The sequence below is a fragment of the Urocitellus parryii genome, chromosome 6 (assembly GCF_045843805.1).
Source record: "Urocitellus parryii isolate mUroPar1 chromosome 6, mUroPar1.hap1, whole genome shotgun sequence".
Classification (NCBI taxonomy): Eukaryota; Metazoa; Chordata; class Mammalia; order Rodentia; family Sciuridae; genus Urocitellus; species Urocitellus parryii.
Window position 1 is genome coordinate 146476931 of NC_135536.1, and position 25431 is coordinate 146502361.

Consider the following 25431-nt stretch of genomic DNA (forward strand, 5'->3'; position numbering starts at 1 on the left):
AGAACCAAAGTTAGACCTGTAAAGACAACCAAAGCATTTTAACTGAGAAAACAAATGAAGAGCACAAATACATCCCAGACCACATCCATGGGGCACTCAGTCCACCCTCATGGGCCACATTGTTCACCGTGCCCTCAGAGTGATCTCTCAATTCCACACAGTCCGCCGGACAAGCGTCCAGGACTGAGGGCAGGCTAAACCCTAACAGAGCCTCATGTGTAACTTTCTCCAGATGTTGGTACAGAGTTGGAAGAGAAATATTCCATGCCAGGGATGCCCAGGAGCTGATGCCAAACCCACCAGAGGGGATGAATCTGGGGCCGGCAGTGGCTCCAGAGATGACCAATGGGCACAGCAAATGGGTTGAGTTTGGGATGGTCTACAAATGGCAACAGCATATTGGCCATAAGCTCCTGAAAGATAAAGACTAACTGTCCGAGGGCATCGATGTAAGTCTGTCTTGGTCCTGGCTACTGTGTTACCATGGGAACGACTAATATTTAACACGACTTTTAGTTTCATTTACTCAGCAAAAGCTTAGTGAGAGGGGAGGGGTTGTGGCTCAGTGGTAGCGTGCTCACCCAGTATGTGTGGGGCCCTGGGTTCGATCCTCAGCACCACATATAAATAAATAAAATAAAGGTATTGTGTCCACTTACCTACAACTAAAAATAATATGTTGAAAAAAATCTTTGTGAGAACTGAATTTTGAATCTGAGCCTTTATTGTTTAAATGAAGATGCTTCATGGGTAACAATAATGCTTGGAAGAAAGATAATTACAAAAATAGACTTATACACCCACACACGGACGGAAATAAATATATCTTAGCAAGAGTCGCAAAGTCCACTGTTTATATCAAACACCTCCGGACACAGGTGTTCTGATTCTGCCTGGGGACCCAATTAGGAAAACATCACTGTCTCCCTGCAGCCCAGGGACAAGAATGGTCCATGGGGGAGGAAGCAGAGGGATTAGAAACATAGCAAGGTAGGTCTTGGAAGGCAGCCACCCTTTCCTCCTGGTGTTGAAAACTCTGTTGGCACCAAAAGGAATTGTGAACTTGGAAACCCTGCCTGTTAGAATGCAGATGGAGAGCTTGCACATCCTGGGGGAAAATAATCCTTAACAGTCTTTAAAATAAATACTTCCATCAGGGTAATTTCAGTGCTTTGTATCTAGCGATGGCGTGCCTCATTATTTCCAGAACTGTGTTATGTTATGGCCTATATTGCTTTAAATTCTGAACTCATGCCATTTATCAAAGACAATAAAACCCCAAAGGCACACAACTACTTATCATCAGATAATCCAATGGAAAGTTTAATTCAGGCTTCAATGTAATGCCTCTTGGCAATGATCCTTGCATCTAACTCTCCAGCTAATTTTCATTTCATTAAAGATATTTCCCAGTGTGCCTAAGCTTCTTATTTCATAAATCAGCCACCGGAACTCCACAGATGATAATCACCTTCTCATAGGAATGTGTGGCACCTCTCATGCTCTGACCCAGTAGAGAGGAGAGAGGAGAATCTGGGCCAGTAACTGATCTCCACTGACCACTTGTAATTAAACCATTTTTGTAAGTTACACCAGTGAGCCCTTCTTTGGAATTAGAAAGCTGATACTGTACTTTGTAATTCCCTAGCATGCCCAAGGTTTTCTTAGGGCAGGGGATGGTTTGGAATTGCTTTCTTGACTGGTTGGCTGAGGGCTCTTCCCGAACTCAGTAGATCTTATTGTCTGATCCTTGCTTCTGAAATTTGAGTGCATATTTCCTGGCCCCAGGTTCTTCTATGATTGTATTATGTAATCGCACAGTCATCCTCAGGAGGACTCGATGATGTTTAGTCATCCCTCATCATTTTTCTTTCTTTGAGCCCAACTGGGGCTGAGCGCAGACATAGAATAAATCTTTGGCATCCTGTTCCTTTCTCAGTGTCCATGCCTAATTCCTGAACCTTCACCTTAATTATAAATTATACTTATTCTAGAACATAACAGATTAACAAAATGAATCAAGGCGAACTTGGCCCCATGTGGATTGTCTTAGAATTGTCAGCTGAAGTCACAAAGAAATTTTACATCCAGAACAAAATAGGCAGGAAAATTGGGTTGGGTTGAGGGTACCTGGCCCGAGGCGGCTCCAGACTTCATTACAAACCGCAGAATGTAGAATTTTCCTCAGGAGAATCAGCATAACCCTGTCACAGTACTGGAAGCCAATTCGCCTGGTTAGTTCTCCTGCCTGCAGTGTGGAGTCAGGGAGAGAGGATGCCTTCTCTCTATGGCCAATTTCAGTGTCCCCAGTTCCCACTCCTTCCCCTGAGGTCAGAGGTGAGCTTCGGGTCCTGGGTGTGTACCCGTTTGTGGGCCCAGGAAGCTTGAGGGGATGGAAATAGTGCTGGATATGGAATGAACTCAGGTATTTCTAGACTAACAGCAAGTCATACAGTGAGATCACAGGCTCTTCCAAGGAGCCTGCTTCCTTCTTAATCAAAAACATACTGAGGGGTCAGAGATGCGTGGTCAGTTGTATCCAGCCCACTTTTCACAGCAATGCAGGCCGTGCCTTGGCCGTCATGGAGGACTGCATGGGACCAAAGCAGAGCTCTTCCTCTCTGTGTAGCAGGACAAGTTACTTGATCTCTCCGAGCCCCTTTCCCGAGTAGCAAGAGTGGCTTGGACTTTTGCTACATGCTGGACAGCTCAATGCTTCATTTCACTTTATCCTCACAACAGTTCTCTGTGCAGACACTGTGTTGTGTGCATTTTGAGATCTATATCTGAGGTAGCACATACCTATTCAACTGATTGGTCTCATGGGCAAAGGGGCCCCCCTCACATTCCACCCCAGTGAAAGAGCACCATTCTTAATCTCCAAAGCCCATCGTCTCAGATGAATCTGAAGTCCCTTTGCGCAGATAGAAAAAAAACAATATTATAAAGAACAGAAGACTAACTCCTTGGAGGGTTATTGGTCATCTTTTTGTAAAATGGTAAGCTTGAGTCATAAACGGATCTGAAATGTTCCTAGTAATGTGACCTGAGCCCTTAATCTCAACAAATAACATTATAAGGTAGATAGGTATGTTAGTCAGCTTTCCATTACTGTAAAAAATATGTGAAATAAATCAACTTATGAGGAAAAAAAAAGATTTATTTTTTTGGCTCACAGTTTCAGATTATAAAAATCTCCATGGTTGCTTGGCCCTGTTGCTTTAGGTCTACAGTGGCACAGTACATCATGGTGGGAACACATGTAAAAGGCCTATTCACTACATGGCTGCCAGGAAGCAAAGAGAGAGGTCCAAGTTTCATATCTCCTTCAAGGGCATGTCCCAAATGACCTAACTTCCTCCCACTAGGCCCCACCTCCTAAAGCATGACAGGCTGACAACTCAGACCTTAACATACAGGTCTTTGGAGGACATGTAAGATCCAAACCATAAACAACAGACATATTTCTCTATTGAAGAAATAGGCTTTAATTGATGTTTTATAAAATAAAAATCACTACCACTTGTAGTTGCTAGGAATACAGTAAGGGACAGGAAGATAAAGAAGGGCCCTCACAGGCTTGTGTCTCCATCACGGAGATAAATAGGCAGGTAAGTGAGCTTCTGGAGAAGGAAGCAGAAAGGCTGCTCCTGCCTCTCTGATCTGATGCTACTTGAATAGAGACCTGAAGGAAGGGAAAGAATACGCCACTGAGCTATGCGGGGACCACACCATAACCACGAGGGCCAGGCCTCAAGACAGAGGTGAGCTCCACGGGGGAGGTCCAAGGGGAGGCCAGTGTGGCTGGCACAGGTGGGCAAGGACATGAGTGCTGGGGGAAGACAGCAAGGAGTCGTGGCCATGAGCACGTGAGGCCCTCCAGGTCTGTAGGTTGTATCCTAGGTGCATTAGAAAGCCACTGGAGGACTTTGAGCAAAGAACTTACATAATCAGATTTATAATTTTTGATTTCTTCATATTCTTCCTATTCTTCGAGCTTTAGAGTTATACCTAGTGGAGGGGTTCATGCTGACAAACTCACACATGCATGGAAATCAATTTCAGTTCACGATCCCCCCCTTTGCCCTCCCCTCTTCTATTCTCTCTCCTCCAGACTTCTTCTTGCTCATCTATTAATTTGTATTTGATGGTCTTTTTATGTCACCTTATCCTTCCCTCCTCCTTTCCTTTATTTTACTCTAGCCCTTTGCATCAGAGAGAAAACATTCGACCTTCAAGTTTCCGAAAGTGATCCCCTCTCTGGTTGTCATGAAAGAAAGGGCTTTCAGGGAGGCCATGTGAAGGTGAGGTTATCTGGAAGATGGTAACTTAGATCAGAGGGAATGACAGATGTGGAAAAAGAAGATCAAGAGTATATTTTTTAGGTCTAGTGGGCAGGAATTGCTGGCAGATTAGAGGTGTGGATCAGGCACCTTTAGAAATTAAGATGGTAGAAGAGCTATTGACTGCTAAATAGCTCATAAAACTCAGTCACCCTTTTCCATGAGGCAGGAAGGTAGTGGGCTAATGCTTTATGCTGGTTTCATACTTAATCCCTATAACACTGCCTGACATGCAGAAGTCCTGTAGCAATTCCACCCACAAGAACAAGGTAGGTGAAGGTCACAGTCCAAGGTCACACACTGGTAAAGAGAAGACCCAGCCTGCTCCTAGGGGCCCCTTCTTCAGCTGCTTCTTACCTGTGTCTCCTTGGCCCTAGCCATTGTTCCTGCGTCCCCAGTTCCTTCTGACTTTCACACACAGGGTGTGCGCAGTGGGATGTGGGGAATACAACTCCTTGGCCCAACACAGTGACTGTCTTAAAAGGTTCTTTTCCAAGATGAAAACCTCCTGGGGTTTTAACTTTATCTCAAAACTCATGTTTATCTTGGCAGTCAAAGCTCTGTGGCACAGGAAATGCTGCAACCGGCCCTGAGGCTGGCCCTAGGGACTCCCCAGCTGCCCTGCTGCTGGAGCCTCTCTGGGAACCCTTCCATTTAATCAGCAGCTGAGCCAAGGTGGAGAGGGACGGGCCATCCTGGCTGCCCCTGAGGCACCCCCTCAACCGCCCATGCACAGCTGTTTTGTCCTGTTTGATTTTGTAACCATGGGGTACAGGAGACAATAGAAAGTATCTGGAATATTATGAAATCAAACAAGAGAAAAGCATTAGGAACTTGAGGGAGGAAGTGTTCTGTTCAACTGGCTTTGGCAAAAGGAATGAATGAATGAAGCTAATCATTTTCATGGAATAACAATCTTCAATGCCTGGGAAAAGAGCCCTGGACTGTACAAGAACACCTGGGCTGCAAAGGACACTTTATGGCAGTACCTCCTGCTACAGCAATAGGAGAAGATGTGGAGAGTCTTGCAGGGGTTGGGGGGAGGCAAGAGAAAAAAAATCACTCAGCAATGAAATGCATTCTTCTGTCAGCAGGGACGTGAGCAGGATTCCATTTGCCAGAAAAGCCACTTCTAAATGTCTGCGTTGGAAAGGAAGTCAGAACTGCTCTGGACAGGTAAGGGGCTCCCTAGTGCTCCCCTCCTGGTTATTTGGTTTTTGTTTGGAGGTGTTGGGGATTGAATTCCAGGGTTTGAGGCATGCTAGCAAAGTACTTTAACCATAGCTATGCCCCAGTCCCCTCCTGGCTTTTTGGATGTATCTATTGGCACCTGGCTTTCCTGAACACGTCAGTTCAGGTCGCTACCCCTAAAACAAACAAACACACACACACACACACACACACACACACACGAGTTAATGTCTCTTTTTTCTTTGGAGAAGGACTTAGAAGACTTAGATCAGTGTCTCTCAAAATTAAGTGGGCATCAGAGTCCCCAGAGAGCTTGTGAATGCACAGAGAGCTGGACAAGGCCCCAGAGATTTTAATGCAAAAGTCCCTGGAGGCAACCAAGACCATGCATTTCTAGTACCTGCCCAGATATTGCTGATGCTGTGGCCTGGGATTACCCTTTGACAGCCATTACCTTCAAGCATCTCTTTTGTCCACCACCACAGAGGACTTCCAGGGCTCTGGCACCTGAGGTTGGGGGGAGGATTCTGAAACCAGGATAACAGAGCCAACATTGCTGGGACATTTATTATAGTTCTAGGCCCCTTTACTTACAGGACCTTATTTCCTTATCAAAACCACCACATGACATAGGAATTCCCAAGGCCTCTATTCCACAGATTATGAAACTGAAACAAAAGGGAAAGAATAACTCAGGGCCCCACTGTAGACAGCAGGGCTGGGATTGGAACTAGACAGGGTGACAGCAGTGGCTGTGGTCAAAACTACCACTGCCTCTCTTAAAGATTAACACCAAGTTTACGGAAAATCTGATAAGGCAGCAGAACATTTGGGGAAAATCTGATTCAGTGATGATAGATGGTATCCTAATAATCACAAATATCCACTATCCCTAGTGACCAGCTCTACTACCATCTCTAATTCAGGTCAGCTATTAAGTTTTCCAGATTTGAACCAAGAGCACATGGGGTGTAATTTAGAATCTCACATTCTCAGTGATTTTTGTTAAAAAAACAATAAGCATTTAAGACATGTAGATAAGTAACAGTGAAATGATATGAACAATAAGAGAAACTGCTTGATAATGATGTCACCCATGCCATTCTTTTAAAATTAGCAAACCATCACAAGAAAATAAAGGAGCCCCAGCCACAACAATGGAAGGCAGGGGTTCTCTAAGTGTGGTTTCTGGGCCAGAAGCATCTGCACCAGGCAGCCCTGCCCAAACCCCCCAAATCTGAGCTTCTGGAGGAGGTCCCAGCCATTTGTGTTTTATGGAGACCTCTGTGTGACTTAGATGCATGCTAATCTCAGAAGCCCTCTTAACTCTGAAAAATTAATTTGAATCCTCTTAAAATATTTTATTATATTAAGCAAATAAAAATAAACCCACTTGTCCCATGGTTTCCTCTCCTCTTTTCCAAAAACAGAGCCAGGGATAGGTCTGTCACAGAGGGAACTCTGCAGTTGGACCCCATGGTGCACATCTTTGATTTTGTTCCCTTTTCTGCACAACAAGGTTGGGGAAGTTCACTTCAGAAGCTCCCAATTACCATCAGATTCAAATTCAAAGTTGTGAGCAGGGCTTCTCAGGTTCCCCAGGCCTCCACAATCCTTCCTCTGCATAGTCTCACCCCTTTGGAGCACCAGCATATGCTGGCCAGGTGAGTTCAGGTTCTTCTTAGCTTTACTACTCACTCCCCGTGCAAGTCTGGATGCCAACTCAGCCCCAGAGCTTTTACTTGTGAACTGGAGCAGACAGAAGCTCCATAAGAAGTCTGGACACAGCACCCAGCAGGTGGTAGGTCATTGATAAATATGTGCTCAAAACCACCCCTTACCACTGCCTCTCTTAAAAATTAACACCAAGTTTACGGAAAATCTGATAAGGCAGCAGAACATTCGGGGAAAATCTGATTCAGTGATGATAGATGGTATCCTAATAATCACAAATATCCACTATCCCTAGTGACCAGCTCTACTACCATCTCTAATTCAGGTCAGCTATTAAGTTTTCCTCTGACTGAACTGCCTTTTGGATTCTTAGTTTCCTGCCTTCACCCAAAGGAAGACCCTCATCTGGGATGCCTCAGCTCTGCGCTGGCTGCCTAGGGCAAAGTCCAGTGCCCTTCCTATGGGACCTACAAGCAACAAAGTGAGAAAGGCTGGGCATGATGTCCTGGAACAGGCTGAAAGGAAGCAAGGACAAGATTCACAGACCAGTCCCCTTGCATTAGGGGTTTCAAAGGAATGTTCTCACACAACCTTCAAGATATCTTATTACACAATGATCACTGAGTGTGGTAAGTAACTCTCCCAAGGCCAAATTATACCAGAGTGGGAGAACTAAGACCCAGACCTGATTATGGCTCAAGCAGGCTAGGAATCCTGCCTAAAGGAAGCAAAGATGGTGTGGGCTTCGGGGGCACCCTGCTTGCTCCCATTATGGAACAGCTTGGCTCTCCACTGAAGGGACCCTTCCTTTGCTCATAGAGATTTGTATCAGATAGGTAATCTCGGCACTTCTATAAGCCCTGGCCTGCGAAAAGTGTTACAAGTGAAGTCTAATTTCCAAATATTTTCTCAGCAAAGTCTTTGTCCACTATAGCTAAAATTTCAAGTCCACCCCCACCAACTGCCTACTGTCCTACTTTTTCTCTTTATCTCTTATCAAGTCCCCCAGAGACCCATGTGCAGAATAGGTTCTCTCCACCACACCCTTCTACTGTGATGTTTGTCTCATCGTGGGCCCAAGGCAATAGAGTCAGCCCACTGTGGACTGAACCTCAGAAAACATGAGCCCAAATAAACCTTTCCTCCTCTAAGTTGTCCTTGTCAGGTATTTTAGTCAAAGAGACAAAAACCTAACTAATATAAATAAAACTTCATTAGCTGGCCCTCTCTTTCATAAATTCACTAAAAAGGTTATTAAAAGGCAGGTAGAAAAGACTAGAAATGAACTTTCTGGGGTCAAATCAAGGCTCTCTCCTTACAAGCTTTGTGCCTCTGGGAAAGTCATCTATTTCATTTTCCCCAGTTGTAAAATGGAAATAATAAAAGCACCTCCTCAAAGTTGTGAGGACTCAATGAATTAAAACAATAAAGTTCTCAATACAGAGTGGCTGTTCTCAATTTCACCAAGAAGGGAAAATCAGAAGGGCTGTCTGGGATCTCTCTCTATTTACTACAGAGCTCTTCAACTCTCCAAAGCCAAGTTTTAAAGAAAGCTTGGATCTTGGTACCAGTAGTAGGCATGTGAGATGCTGAATTATGTTGATGTCTCTTATGGTCTGGATCTTAAATGTACCCCAAAGGCTTGGTTCCCAGCCTACTGCACTCTTGGAAGATGATGGAAACCTTTAGGAGATGGGGCTGGTGGAAGGAAGTGAGATCAGTGGAGGCATGTTCTTAGAGCGGATATTGGTCCTGGCTCCATGAGGTAAGTAGCTCTGTTCCACCAAGCAGTCCCCACCATTATGTTCTGTCTTGTCACAGACCCCCAAATAACAGAGACAACCAGTCATGGACTGAAACCTCTAAATCCATAAGCCAAAGTAAACCTTTCTTCTTCTTAAATTGATTTTATCAGGTATATAACAAGGGATATGAGGGTACGAGGAGCAAGAAGAGGCTACTCTGCATGGGAACAAGTTGAAGGGGCCTCTCTCTAGTGTTGAAGGAGGGAACCCCAGAGAAGGGTTCTAGAGCTGGCATCTTATCCATGCATGGATAAGAGCCACCAGATTCCCTGATCTGCTTGGCATTGTGGAGAGAAGGGACAGCATGGCTGAGAAAATGGAAGACAGGGACATGTGTTACCTCCGAATGACCTCATCATCAGCCACCGAAGGAAGAACTGTTCTCGAGACGAAACAGATACAAGAAAGTTAGGTGTCTGCCTTCCCTCTATTTGCCAAAAAGCACAATATAAATTTATAAAGATGTCCCCTCCCATTTCCACCAACTCCACAAAGGAATAATGCTAATGATCAGGGGAAACTATAGGCCCGTACCAGCCCAGGCAGGGCATAATAGGAATCTGATGATAAACTTCATTAGCTGGCCCTCTCTTTCATAAATTCCCTCATACATTTACCTTCCCACAACTTGTCACTCTAGAAATCCCAAATCCTTTTCCTTTGTCTAGTCACCTCGAAACATTCACTGTTCTTTTGGTAAGATAATAAGATACTCATAAGCCCAAGTTCTGAGCATCCCCATGGGTTTCTCATCACTGAGCACTCCCGTGTGTCATGCACACACTATATTTCTGTTCGTTTTCTCTTGTTAACCTGGAGAATTTTTGTCAGTATGATTTGCAGGGCCCCAGCCAATGAACTTAAAATGAATAGAAGGGGGGAAAAAAAAACAGTTAAGTTTTTCTCCTTTACAGATCCAAGATGGCTTTTTAATTCTTTGCTTAAAAAACAAAAAAATCACTCAAGACTCTGGCTTTACCACACCCTGGGGGCGGGGAGTGGGGGTTGCTGCCAAACAAGAGGAAAGTTTTCACAGCTTTGAGACCTCAGAGGGAGCACCCAAAGAGCAGGATCTTGTAGATCCTCAGAATTCAGCATTTCTGATCATTGAAGCTAAGTGCTGTCTCAAGCAAAACCCCAAATCTAGGTGCCTTGACACACTGTCCTCTCCCTCACATAACAGCCAATGTTTGAGGGACTGTGGCTGCTAAATCCTTGGATGGCCTTGGCCAGTCAGTCAATGAAGAAAGAGATCCAAGCACCATTCACAGGAGATTTGCACAGGCCAGGGCAAGAAATAGCACATGTCACTTCCAATCCCATTCCACTGGACAGAAAGCAGTCTCTTGGCCATTGCTAGCAAGGCTGGGAAATTTAATCACCCATGGAGGGAAAAAAAAAAAAATGCCTGTAGATATCAGCTAAGAGGCTCTACCATAACACCCCTGACCATGTCAATGGCAGATCCTGACCATGACTCAGCCCCCCCCAACTATGGCCCAGCCCTCCCCTGACCATGACTCAGCTTTTTTCTAACCATGACTCAGCTTGTTTCTGTATATCAATCAAGCAGCCCCTCCCCCCATAACAAAACTTGTGAGGAACTTCTGATCCCAGTCATCTATGCCAGTGATTCCAAATATTGCTTGAACTGAAGCCCTAAATAATAGCCAGGCTGGATCCACCTCTGCCCCGACAACAGACTCCCCTTCCTGCAGCATTCTAATTTCTTAAGCCGCATATCTGTAGAAATTGAGGTTAAGAAACTCAAGAGCCAACTTTCAATTTCACAAGGGAGATTTGAGGACTCTTCAATTTAATGAACTCACAAAGACCACAGGAGCCTGGTGAACTGCCTGAAATAGGCAAGCTACAAACAAACACTGCAGTTCTACTCTGCAGGGTCACTCAAGCACTGACCCTGCGGTTAATTTCAAGCACTGCAATGGCTTCAGTTGACTGACCCCAGCTCTCCACACCAGGAGTGCAACAGTTGAGCAGTCGTTGGGAAAATGAACTCTTGGATCTACTCAAGCGGTGAGTTTATTGCCAGATGCAAATGAGGCCTGCCCACAGGCCAAAAATATCAACAGTAACTGAAGTCTCAGCACCCACATGGTCCAATCTAGCTCTGGAGTTTAAGCCAAAGCAGCACAGCCTAGCAACCAAAAAGGAAACCAGCAAAGGCATCCTGGTCTCTGCTTTCCTGACCTTCAGAACATTAAAAGGGGACCTAATCCAGCAAACCAGCCACACTTCTGACAATGCATCTTCTCTCTTCATCCGGTCCTACTCACTCACACCTAGGGTCTCTCCCATCCTGCACAGGCTCCTACTCTTCCCCTTCCTGCCCTGCCCATACTTCAGGTATGTCCTTCCCAGGGCCCAACACCAGGTATGTCCTTCCCAGCCAAGGAGGACCCCTTCCCTCAGGAACATTCTTCTCTCATCCTGACCATTTTTCCAGGGTGAAATATCCCAGCAGTGCTAGAGAGTCAAATTCCAATTTTGCCCTGTTGTGCTCTAGATCTAAAAATGTCCCCCCAAACGCTCTCATGTGCCAAGAGCATGGTCCCCAATGCAGCACAGTTCAGACATGAGGCAACGTGGGGGCTCTGACCTCATCACTTGGTAGCTGGTGGGCTACTGGGGGATGGGACCTAATTGGAAGAAGTAGATCACTGGGGCCTGCCCTGGAGGGAGGGTTTTATCTTTTCCCTGGGCTGACGGCCTGTCTCACTCCCCCTCTTTCCCCTTCCCAGCTGCCATGAGCTAAGCAGCTATCCTCTGCCACACACTCCTACCATGATGTTCTGCCTTCCCTCAGGCCCAGAGCAATGGATTAGTGAGCGCACCATGGAGTGAGATCTCACCATGGAGTGAGATCCAAAACTTTTCATCCTCTTAAATCGTTCTTGTCAGGTATTTTGGTCACAAAGAAGAAAAGCTGACTAACACATCTCCTTCTTCCATCTCATTTTTCAAAGAAAAAAAATGTGGTAAGCTACATATAACATAAAAATTTACCCCCCTTAACCACTTTCAGCACCTATGTAGCTCAGCAGAACTAAGAGCACCCACGCTGTGGTGCACTACAACCACCATCCGTCCACGAGTTTTCACCTTGTCAAACTTAACTCCATAGCCACTAAACAACAACTCCATTCTTTTTTGTTTCTATACCTTTGAATAATTTACTCTAGGTCCCTCCTATAAGTAGAATCACTCTGTATTTGCCCTGATGTGACTGGCTTGTTTCCTTAGCAGAATGTCCTTGAAGTTCATCCATGTTGCAGCATGTGTCAGAATGTTCTTATAACATTCAAAAGGTCAATAACGTTCTACTGTACATTTTATTATAGCACATCTTATTTATCCACTCCTCAGTCAGTGAACACTTGCATTGTGTCCATCTTTTGGCAATTGGGAATAACGTTGCTATGGAGATGTGTGCACGAAATATCTGTTCAAGTCTCTGCTTTCCCTTCTTTTGGGTATGTACCCACAAGTAGAATTCCTATATCGTGTATTAATTTGAGGAACTGCTCTACTGTTTTCCACAGCAGATGCACCATTTAACATTCTCACCAGCAGTGTATGAGGGTTCCCATTTCTCAACGCCCTTACCAACGTTTGTTATTTTCTGGTTTTGACAACAGCCATGTTATGGATTGTATCCAGTCCCCTCTGTTAGCCCTCTTTGTAATTCTAGGTATTACCATGCCCATTTTACAGATAGAAGAACCGGAAAAATTAGGTCAGTTACATGAGAACACTACGGATGCAAAAGGTGAACCCAGGTGTCACTGCAGAGTCAGTGCTCAGTCCACAGCACTAGGCCTTGCCTGTCCCTCTTCCAATGATCGGATCCTGAGAATGGGCTCAGCCTTGGCTGTGGTGATGATGATGGGACCCTACAAGTGGTCAAAGGGGTCTAGAGGGCCACGACCCAGAAAAGTGTGTTGGAAGCCCTTCCTCAGCTGCCAGCCTGAGCTGTCCCAGGTTTCCTCCAAGGAGGCTGGAGTCTTTTTTCTCAAGGAACGCAGTGATGGTCCCTGGTCACTGTACCTCTTCTGCACATTCCTCTGGCTTCTTCCCTCTCACAGCACAGGCATCTCATACAGCCTGGTTTCCCATTTCTGCTACTGCATCACCCTCCTTCTATTTGGAGAGGGTTTTTGTGTGTTTGTTTCTAACAAACCTTATAAGGATCAGGAGTGACTCAGAACCACAGGACTAGAATAAGAGCTCTGCTCTGACAAGATGAAGAAGGGGGAAAGCTGGGAATGGAACCACCATTTGACCCAGCTATTCCCCTTCTCGGTCTATTCCCTAAAGACCTAATAAGAGCATGCTACAGGGACACTGCTACATCGATGTTCATAGCAGCACAATTCACGATAGCAAGATTGTGGAATCAGCCTAGATGCCCTTCAATAGATGAATGGATTAAAAAAATGTGGCATTTATACACAATGGAGTATTACTCTGCATTTAAAAATGACAAAATCATAGAATTTGGAGGGAAATGGATGGCATTAGAGCAGATTATGCTAAGTGAAGCTAGTCAATCTTTAAAAAACAAATACCAAATGACTCCTCTGATATAAGGGGAGGAAACAAGGACAGGGTAGGGACGAAGAGCTTGAGACGAAGATTTTCATTAACAGGGTTGAGAGGTGGGAGGGAAAGGAAACGAGAAGGGGAATCGCATGGAAATGGAAGGCGATCCTCAGGGTTATACAAAATGACATATAAGAGGAAAGGAGGGGTAAGACAAGATAATTCAAATGGAAGAAGTGATTTACAGTAGAAGGGGTAGAGAGAGAAAAGGGGAGGGGAGGGGAGGGGAGGGGGGATAGTAGAGAATAATATAGACAGCAGAATACATCAGACACTAGAAAGGCAATATGTCAATCAATGGAAGGGTAACTGATGTGATGCAGCAATCTGTATACGGGGTAAAATTGGGAGTTCATAACTCATTTGAATCAAACTGTGAAATATGATGTATGAGGAACTATGTAATGTTTTGAACGACCAACAATAAAAAATAAATAAATAAATAAATAAATAAATGTACTGTGTCCATCTACAACTAAAAAAAAATTTTTAGAAAAACGTAAGATAAAGTCAAAGAAAAAAAAAAAAAAGAAGGGGACTTCATTCTAAGCTAATCCTAAAGTGTTCCTCTGGCCATGAGGAATGGAAACCTCAAAGGAATAATAGACACTCCCTCTGCCATTGTCACACAAGACTCAGCAGAGAATGAGAGGGGGATAGACCAGTGTCACTGGTATCACATGTAGTTAGCAGCTACCCACATGGAAGGGATATTGGTTTTAGAGTCCTCTTGCAAGCTGAGCAGCTGGCCACTCTCACCTGCTACCCTCAGGGTGGCACCCACTTTCCTGGCTGCCTGTTCAAAGGGATGCCATGCCTGCATAGGAGATCCGTGGCTGGACACCCTGAACGGCGAGTTTCTCCCTGTTTTCAGCCCTCCTAGTTTCTATCCCAAAAGGCAATCAGGCATGGTCACGTGTCGCATCAGTCTTCGTCTAGTTCCAACTAAATCTTGGCTCCACCTCTCCAAAAGGCGGGTAGAATTTGATCCCAGGCATACCTACCATATTTTCACCATTTTCTAATGTATTCCAAGCATTACATAACCTCAGATGAGACTTTGGCAGGAGGAACTAGACAAGTTGAATCTGTTCCCCTGGGGCAAGTGATTTCAGTCATGGACTTCCAGCCGAGTTCCAACATGAGATGCCACAGAGGCATCTTCTTGTGTAGCTGCCAGGGCAATAGGTCTTTTCAGTAGGATCTTATAAGGACTAGTAGAGAACTCATAGAATTTATAGGCACAGGTGAAGCCTAATCAGAACTTCTGGTACTGGAAACAGTGCACACTTCCACGTGGACACACACACCCAGGCATACTGCATGAGTATAGGCCTATACACAAGTATACAGTCATTTACATTTTTATTCACCCCAGTCTCTATCTTCAAGCTATGCATAGGACAGCCATCGAAAGTCTCTTAGAAGACCCTGTCCAATACCCAGACAATTTAATTGACACTTTTGAGAAAACATTTCTACCATTTAAAGGTAAATATGTGGGAGAATAAACCAGTGTATTGAAGTATACACATTTTTCTTTCCCAGCAACTCTATTACCTAAGAAATCCAAGCTGGATTTGTAGGATGCAATACCCTAAAATTGACAGAATGCTACTTTCCAAACTCTTTTAAGTGGACAATCTATTTTTGTACGGTATGAGGAGGAAGGCAGAGCTTGCCAAAACACCCTGATGGCCAGAGGCACGCATATTTGATTCCCCAAATTGAAAGCTTTCATAAAACCTCTGAAAAAGCAGAGAATATGGTCAAAAGCATAATTATAAATACCAACAGAACTTATGACAAACAGATGAATTTGCTAGAGATCACAGGTTTTCTGATTGGGACAACTAATATGTAATTAAGTATTAAGCCTTCATCTTTGTAACTTCTTAGCGTAGACAAATGACATGTTGAGGATCAGCCTGAAACTGAGACACATCCATGGTGCCAAAATGGGACGGATTATCAGGAAGAGACTGACACACCAGAACTTAGTCATTTGAAGAAGTATTTCCCGTTGATGGCAATTCCTTAGACTGTACACAGATGCTCCTCAACTTTTAATGGGGTTACATGCAGATAAACCCCTTGTAAGTTAAAAATACCCCAAATGCCTTTAAAACCCCTAACTCAGCAAACATCCTAGCTTAGCAACACAGCACACTGCAGTGAGGGGACATGAGTGACTCTCTGCAGTGTGCTGGGCTGCCCTTGCTTACAATGAGTTTCCCCTCAGGATGACGTAGCCAACTGGGAGCTGCCCACCATCACCAGAGAGGACTGAACCATGTGTCGCTAGCCCAGGGGAAAAAAAGACTGAAAACCTCAAGTGTGATTTATACTGGATGCATATCACTTTCACACCATCTTAAAACCAAAAAATTATAAGATGAACAAGTAAAAGTCGAAGATCATTTGTATTTCTAACCATAATTTTGAAGCACAATAGAAACTTGACTTCTATGGGGTTACAAGGGACAACAAAGCAAATAAGAAAGTCCCCAGAAATAGAGAAACCAAAGCTTAGCCTTATAGCAAAACTGTTCTACAGCACACCAGATACACTTTCCAGCCCCACTCAGCAAACAGAACTTTCAACGCCTCTTTCTGACAATTCAAAACCATGGTAACAGAAAGAAGACTTAGCCATCCCACCACAGTGCCAAGGAGCAAAGGCTCACCTATACAGATTTCCCCAGGGGCCTTTAAGCGAGGGCACCAGAGTGGCGATAAGCAAATGGCCCCACAGTGACGGAGAGAAAAGTACAGGAACCAAATGGATAAATTTTGCCATGTTTGTTTTTATGCATACAAAGTGGCATTCCAATCACTCCAGAGCCCTCAGTTCTGACACTAAATTCTGACGTTACACAGCTCACAGCTGCTCTTCCTCGCTAACACCATCAATGAATAAAATTCCAAGGGTCCTGGCATTATGATAGTGTCAACTGTCCAGTCTCCCAACCTCTCAGGATTCCTCAGCTCCTTTGGGCTCCTGGTTTCATGTTGGGCTGGTCTGAAACACACTTCAGAAATTGAAGCTTCATTCCCAAACGCCATGGTCCTAGTTGGAGAAATTCTTTTCTTTCACCTGCTGTGCCCACACACATGCCCTCATTTCTCCTTCATAGATGAACTTGCTGCTTAGAGATTGGTGGCCCTACCTATGCAGCCCCCCCTCAACCCACCCAGAGCTATGAAAGCGTGTGGCATGAAAGCTGTGAGCGACACGGGGAAGGGGTCCTCCCACCCAAGTTCAAAGTGAGACACAGCAGCAGGGCCCTGGAGCACAGACCAGGTGTGTAGGCCCTCAGCTGCATTAATGTGGCTTTACACGTGACTGCAGAATATATCGTCCTTTGTATAAGATTACCCCTCCCCTCTACTGGGGTGCAAAAGAGAATATTTTCCATTCATTAAAAGAATTATGAATCAAAGCAAGGGAAAAAATAAATTCTAGCTCCATTTGGGCTATCAAAAAATCATCAAGGCTCAGTCAGGGATAAGAGTAAGACCAATGCCCCATGTCCCCTGACTGAACCTCAGACATCTGTCTGGTCAGTAGGCAGTAGAGACTGGTAGCTGCTTGGGTGTTGGGAAGAGGAGAGTGAAGGGAGGCCAAGGATCCAGAGTCCCACTGCTTCCTTGACCCCATTCTCTCACCTCTCCAAGACAGTGTCTACCTAATAATTGTGGCCTGAAAGCAAATCATTCTGGATAAAGCAATTCAACAGAGGAAAAGTTCACACCCCACAAGGACAAAGACTGAAATGTCCTCTCACTAAGGGAACCAGTGATTTCTAATAAGGATGGATGTCTGCTTCTCCAGATCCTTCTATCTTACAAGTTACCTTTTCTCCTGGTATGTTCTTCTCCAAAGTAAAAATCAGCAGAACCCCTAAGATGTTATACCTGCTGTCCTTCTTCTTCCAAAGGGGCCCAAGAAACCCCTGGCAGAGCTGGGAGGAAAGGAAAGAGAGCCCTTCTGGTATTATTTTTAAAAAACATGTCCATTCATCTGCTCAATCAATTCTCACCCACTATGGAGGAGACTGGTGAGGCCTCTACACCAAGGGGGTCAGAAAACTCCACCTTTGCCTCCATCAGTAGGAACACTTTGAGTCCCAAGATGTTAAGCCTTATGATTCTATCTTTACCAAAGGTCAGGGTGTAGTGCACATTGGCCATTCTGGACTGTCTAGCATCCATCCTTCCCCCTGGCTGATGCACTGTTTTTTTTGGGGATCCTCCAACCACCCACACACACACACACACACACACACACACACACACACACGTATTCTTTTTGAGAGGCTTCATTGCCTATGGAAGCCCAAAGAGTAAGAGCCTGGCTCTACCCAATGCAGGTGGGAATGGGGAGAGGCAGACCGAGGCCATCCAACACAGTCACAGCGATACATAAATCAAGCAGGCCCTCCCACCAATCTCCACATGGTGTCTGTGAACTCACCTTTCTGGATGTCCTCAGGTGCTGTTTGTGTTTCAAGGCTGGTTTCCCAGCCTGGATAAATTCTCCTTTTACTCTCACTCATTCCTTATCATCAAGAATCCAGACTGATAAAATGGGCTGGTATAGATTGGGCAAAGGAGAAGGAAAGTATTTTTCATGGAACCCTAAAGTCCATTCAGTACCTCAGAAATTCTTCCAATGCATCACTTAAATTTAATTTTGAATTATGTCTTAAACTACTTTTAAAATAGTAATTAAAATACAATAGGTTACCCTTGGGGAGAACACTGACTAGTGGGTGGCATGATAGAACCTTCTGAAGGATGAGTGACATCCTACATCTTACTCTGAGTAGAGATTTCAAGAGCGCAGGCACATGATTGCACAACAATGTGAATGTTCTGAATACTACAGAACTAAATGTTTAAAAATGTAACCATCTGGGACAATTTTATGTTATGTATGTGTTAGTATTCCATGACTATAAAAACAAAACAAAAACACCTGAGATAATCAACTCATAAGAGAGAAAGGTGTACTTTGGCTCACAGTTTTGGAGGTTTCAGTCCATGGTTGGTTGGCTCCATTGCTTTTGGGTCTGAGGTGAGGCAGCATATCATGGTGGGAGCACATGGCAGAAGAAGCTACTTATCTCATGGGTAGCCAGGAAGTAAGGGAGAAAGAATCCATGTGTATAGAAGAGACAGAAGTCCCACAATCCCCTTTGAGGGCATTTTCCCAATCACCTACAACTCCACAGCATACCCTACCTCTTAAAGATTCCACCATCCTACAATAGCATAAATTTGGGGTTCAAGTCTCAACACATGGCATTTGGGGGACATTCTACAGCTAAAATGTGTCAGCATATTTTACCACTACATAAAAAAGCTGCAGATTAAAACAGAATTCAAAACAATTAATTGCAATTAATATAAGATAAACAAAAAAAAATATAGGCACAAATTTAAAAACCCATCAAGATTTGTGCTCTTTACTACATGGGAACTAAATCCTTATTAAAACAAGAAAATAAAAATGCAGTCATTACCAAATTGTACAACACTGACAACCCTGAGATCCTCCTAAGTATATAGATACTTCATTCTCTGTATAACGAGGACACAGTAACTCAGGCTCGAGCTGGATCCTGAGCTTTCAGGCAGCTCTTCAAAGTCTCTTCACATTGGCAAGCACATAGCTACGTGATTCAGATTATTTTTCCATTCTGTGCAATCAAAATAAAATGAAATACTAAATCAGAGATTGGGATGACAAAATTATACAGAGGGAATACAGATAAAATGGTTGCCAGGGGTTCAAAGGTCAGAGAGGGAAAGGGTGACTCTAATGGGGCATGGAGTATCATGGAGGTGACGGAGTCGCTCTGTTCTCGATTGTTGGGGCAAATGGGCAAATCTATATATGTGATAAGTGTCTCAAACTATATCCATTCCTTGGTACCCAAGAAGCATTGATTCTAGGACCTCCTCAGTTACTAATTCTGCAGATACTCAAGTACCTTATATAAAATTGTGTGGTATTTGCACCTAAGCAAATTCCATATACTTTAAATCATCTTTAGATTTTTTATAATACCTAACACAATGGGATTGAAGTCTAAATAGTTGTTATGCTCTACTGTTTAGGGAAAAATGACAAAGGCTGGGAACATAGCTGAGAGATATTATTTGCCCAGCATATGCAAGGCCCTGACCCTGGGTTCAATCCCCAGCACTGGGAGGGAAAAAAACAAACAAAAACGTTTCACAGTACCTTTTTTTATTTCGCAACCATTTTAAATCCATGTTTAGTTGAATCTGAAAATGGAGAACCCATGAATATAGAGAGCTGGCATATATATAAAAGCATACCAAAAATGAGTGACTACCAAGTGACAATTGTAGTCATTGCTTTGGACCCACTGATTTCCTGGTCCCAATAATGCCCTGAAGAAATACAAAAAGTTACTACTGGAAGAAGCTGGACCATAGAATTAAAAGACTTTTCTACTATTTTGGCTGCTTTTTTTTTAATTTTTTGATTCTATAATTGCATCAAAATTTTAACAAATGATAAACACAGATATAAACTGGATGTTGAGACTGGTATACGCTGGACATACCTCTAGTTTTCAAAATTTTTATCTTTATTAAATTACACCATTGTTCTTACTGACTTAATAACATGTAAAAGTGAACTATGATTATGACACATTAAAATAAATGTTTCCTCATAAAACACCATATAAGTCCAGCTGTGTTCAAAAGAGGATTCATTTCCGTTGTTGTCAAAGTTGAAAACTACTGAGGTATTAGAGAGAACATGCAATGAAAAGCAGGAGACAGGCTGGATCAGATCTCAGCTAATCAGCTGTCAAATGAAAAATGACTACACCCATCCTTGCCATTAAGACTTTCTTGTTAGGAAATGAGACACATGCAGCTAGAAGGCCACATAAGGACATCAGATGTTCCCCGGTAACATGTGGCTAATAGTCAACGAATAGAGCTATGAACTGAATTGTATTCCCTCAAAATTCATATGCTGAAGTCTTAACTTGCAATGTGACTATATGAAGAGGTAAGGCCTTGAAAAATGTGATTAAGATTAAACGAGGTGAAGGATAGAGGCCTAATCAATGTGAATGATCTCCTTACAAGAAGAGGGAAGGGTGGGGCGTAGCTCAGTGGAGAGCACTTGCCTAGCATGCAACAGGCCCTAAGTTTGATTCCCAGAACTGCAAAGGAAAAAAAATAGAAGAGGGAGAAACACAAAAGGGGTGCCCATTCAGAGGAATGACCATGTGAGGGCACAGGAGAAGGTGGCCATCTGCAAGCCAAGGACAGAGACCTCACCAGAAACAAAATAAACCTGGATCTTGCATCTCCGGCCTCCAGTACTAAGAGGAAGTGCACTTCTTTTTGAACCATGGGTCTGTGTGGTATTTTGTTATGGCAGCCTGAGAAAACTATTAAAAGTAGAACAGTGATGTGGTGTAGGAGGAGGAAAGAAGCTTGCTTAGAACTAGCTGCCTGATCTTCCACAGGGGGCCTGAACACAGTACAAAGTTGCAATTAATGGCAGATTTTTACCAAAACAGTATTTCATATATTCAAAGAAAAGCTAGCTACAAATCATATAAAAGAAAACCATATGACTAGATGCATACTGTTCACAAACAATTGGAGTTCCTTCATCTGTATTCCTTTCTTCAATCACCAACCAACAATGGTAACTGAATCTCTCAAGTCCTGAGTCAGGTTCTGGGGACACAGAGCAGAGGCCTAAGCTTGGCTCTGTGTACTACATAGTCTTTGGGGTAGACGGGAAGTAGGAGCAAGAGCTATGTGAGGATAAGTGCCTCCCCAAGCTAAGCAAGGGGAGCAGAATCACAGAGCAGAGGTGTCTTCCAGAAAGAGCTCTGGCAGCCATCAAAATGGACCTGTGAATCCCGGGAAACAGCAGCCATTTCTGGGGCTATTATGTGCTTTGGCAGCCCTATTAACAGATAGAGGCCAACACACACACAAACAAACACACACACAGAATTTCTACAGCCCCCCACCAGCAGGCTTGTGTCAGCTATCCTTCAAGTGAAGCATGTTTTCCATTGCTTATCTACTAATTCTATTACAGAGACAGTCCCAAATAACAAAGCACAGATTCGTTGTTTTGTTTTATTCTTTGGGTGGTACTGGGGATAGAACCCAGGGCCTTATGATCATTGGTTGTTTTTTGACACCTGCTCTTCCATGTGTTTAGAGGATATATGAAATTAAAAAAAAATCATTTTGTAAACTCAAATACATGAAATAAAATTTAGATAACAAGATGTTAGATTTTAACATAAGCCAAAGTGATCGATCATTTGACAGATTAAGAAACCCAAAACAGAGATTGCCCAGGGTCGCCCAGCTCATCTGTGGTACAGCCAGAGGAAAGACTTGGGGTTACCTACAGCTGAGACTTCATGAGAAGCATAAGTTGTTAAAATCTAAATTTCACAATATTAGATATTTTTGCATCCTACTGTTTTCCTTTAGTTTTACTATAATTTGAAGCATGCACAGGTCATGATTTTGCTTTAGGCAACACAGTATTTGGAGCTCCTAGTTTGTAAAGGTTTGTGCTATGACAAACCAAATTGGAAAGCTCTTGGTGTTTCCTCTCTTAACCAAGCATTCTATTCCTATACCCTAAGAGTGTTTTCCACTTGAAAGCTCTGAAAAGTCAAGAGTAAACCACTTATCATTGAGAATAGGGGAGGAAAGGAAAATGATAAGTGAGGGAGAAGGTGTAGAAAAGAAGAGAAGAAAGGGAAAGAGGAAAAATGTGTTCTTCCAGCACTGCACATTGGTATTAGTGTTGTTTGTCTAGAAAGCAACTGGCCTATGCAAGGGTTGGTAGAGGAGACTGATCTTACAACTACATGGTTATGCTTCACTCTTAGGGCATTCAGTAAAGATCAAATGCATGTGCAAACATAAACCACTACATGTCTTTTGTTGTTGTTGTTATTGTTATTTGCATTTTGACTCATTGTACATAAATGGAGCACAACTTTTCATTTCTCTGGTTGTACACGATGCAGAGTCACACCATTCGTGCAATCATCAGGTATATAGGGTAATAATTACCATCTCATTCCACCATCTTTCCCACTTCATATCCACTCCCCTCTCATCCCTTTCCTCTGCCCAATCCAAAGTTGCTCCATTCTTAACTTGCCTACTCCAAACCCACTATGGATCAGCATCTACATGTCAGGGAAAGCATTTCTTTGTCCTTTGGTTTTTTAGGATAGGCTTATTTCGCTTAGCGTAATATTCTCCAACTCTATCCATTTACCTGAAAATGCAGTAATTTCATTCTTTTGTGAGGCTGAGTAATATTGCATTGTGTATATATACCACAGTTTATTTACACATTCATCTCTTGAATGGCATCTGGTTCCACAGTTTAGCTATTGTGATTTGAGCTGCTATAAACATTGATGTAAACCATTACATTTCTATCTCATGACAATTGTGTTACTGAGTTCCCTCTTGCCTTGGTGATCAAGATGCTTAGAGTCAACTGCACCCCCAACTGCAGACACCAAGGGCGGCTAGTGGCTCTTCCCCTTTGGTTTAACTTTTCCTATCTTACTAAGTAACCCTTCAGCTAGATGCCTTCTGCCATAAGCAACTTCAAAACTTGTCAGGAAAAAAAAAGTCAATTAACTAATTTACAAGAAAAGAACCAAAAGGAAATACTGAACTTGCTCACTGAAAGCTCATTCAGATTGGAGGTATAATTAAGAATTTGAGGATATATCAGCTCCTTGCATCATTATTTGAACTCTAAACTTACCAACAGTGTCGCATGGCTCATCTTTGTGAACGCAGAAATCTGTCCTAAAAAAAAATGAGAGAGAGAAAGAGAGACAGACATAGTCAGGTGAATGTGGTTTACTGGGAAAATGGGAGAAGAAACACTGAGATTAACCTTGATTGTGGCTTTAGTTGTCATAAGTCATAGTGACATACCATAATCAACAGGGTTTGCCAAGAGAAATTGGCCTATAACACGTCCAAGTGGCAAGCCCAGTTACCCTATGAAGGCTAGACTATTCTATAAAAAACAGTTGCTGAAAAGATTCCAAAAGCTGAAAAGGTTTTGGAAGATGTTTATTAAATTACTATTGAAAACAATTATCAGTCAATATCATCAAACTGCAATGGCTTCTCCAAGCTCCTCTATTTGGGCAGCAACTGCTTCTAAAGACCATGAATCATGTCTATGAGAAGTCAATAAAAAAGTCATTTCTGAAAATTGTATTCTTCGAAGCTCTCCACAATCCCCCAGGTACGCAGCTGTGGTTGAATGAGATAGCAAAGATGCTCAAAGCCTGGTCCAGCCCCAGTTCTTCAGGCCCAAGGGTTCACTCTCATGGTGAAATGAGGGATTAGACCCTACTTTTCCAACAAGGAGCGATATTCCAAAAATTCTCAGTCACTAGTCAACCAAGAGAGCTGAATGGGGCAGCAGCCTGCCTGGGAGCTAGGGGAGAAGAGGGAGGCCCCAGGAGCAGGCCCTCTTAGGCCGCATGCCCATCTTCTCACAGGGCCCTTAGACAGTGCTCACTCACCTGCAGCCTACACACACCCAAGTACAGCACATACCACTCCTCATTTTTCTTCTTAAAAGTCTGGTGCTAGCCAGACAACGCCAACACTAAGCAAAGTTATGGGGGAAAAATGGCAGCACTGGGTGGCCACAGCTTGTCTTCTCCTACCAGGGTAACATCCCCTCATTTCTGGCCCACTGTTCCTGCACTCTGGCATTTACTCTCCTCCATTCCTCCCCTTCCCTCTACCTACAGCTAATCTCAGGGCAGGATTTGACCTGCCATTCACATGGGGGTAATGATAGAGTGTGTTACTCTCCTAACCACTTTTTAAAAACATTATTTTATTGGTTCTCTTTAGTTATTCATGATGAACAGTTAAATTTGATATAATTAAACAAGTATAGAATATATCTTATCCTAGTTAGGACCCCAGTCTTGTGAATGTATTTCTGGCCTCTATTCATATTTCAGCCTGCTCTATCCCACATCACACTTTAGTGTTTTCCCTGAAGCATAACCCACATTTGAGAATTCTCAGCCCAGCATGGACAGTGGAGCAAACCCTGCATGTCTCCAGCCCTGACTCTATTTCTGGATCAGGGATGGGACTCATAAAAGATCCCATCAGATCACTAGCACTCAAAGATATTGGATTTGTAGTTTTAAGAGGCTCTGCTTGAGCTCTGGTGTACAGAATCCCATGTCCAGAATGACTGCCTCAGGCCAGTGATGCCAAAGGCACAGTGGACATACTACAAGCCCAGAGTGGGTAAGGCAGGTGGCAAGGTTAGGTGTGACAGCTTAGAAGGTGCACAGAGAAAACAAACATGAGCTGGGGCCAATCATGTCAGCAACTCATATGGGTTTTGCTTTCCTGGAAATTTCAAATTTTCTCAGAATGTACATATTTTTGGTAAATGATTTTTTGGTCAATTTGTCATTTTGTTATTATTTACTGACAAATAAAAAGTACACACATTTATAAAATACAATGTATTTAGTAATGTGTGTACATTACTAAATGATTCAATTCAGCTAATGACCATATCCATTGCCTTACTTACTAATCAAGCTTCTTTGGTGAGAAAATGTAAAATCTACTCCCTTAGCAATTTTCAAGCATTCAGTATTACCATTAACTACAGTCAATGTGCTGTCCAACAGATGTCCAGAACTTAGTCCAGGTAATAAATTTATAAACTA

The 25431-nt window shown here is 43.3% G+C and overlaps 1 protein-coding gene across 2 annotated transcripts in view; it reads right to left on the minus strand.

Annotated features, from left to right (window-relative positions):
- The window catches only part of Adamts17 (ADAM metallopeptidase with thrombospondin type 1 motif 17), a 349540-nt gene that overhangs the window by 231324 nt on the left and 92785 nt on the right, over positions 1–25431 (minus strand). For both annotated transcript variants that reach the window (XM_026394730.2, XM_026394729.2), the window contains exon 7: positions 23469–23512. In XM_026394730.2, coding sequence (XP_026250515.1) covers positions 23469–23512 — 44 coding nt within the window. The remainder of the gene's footprint in view (positions 1–23468; positions 23513–25431) is intronic.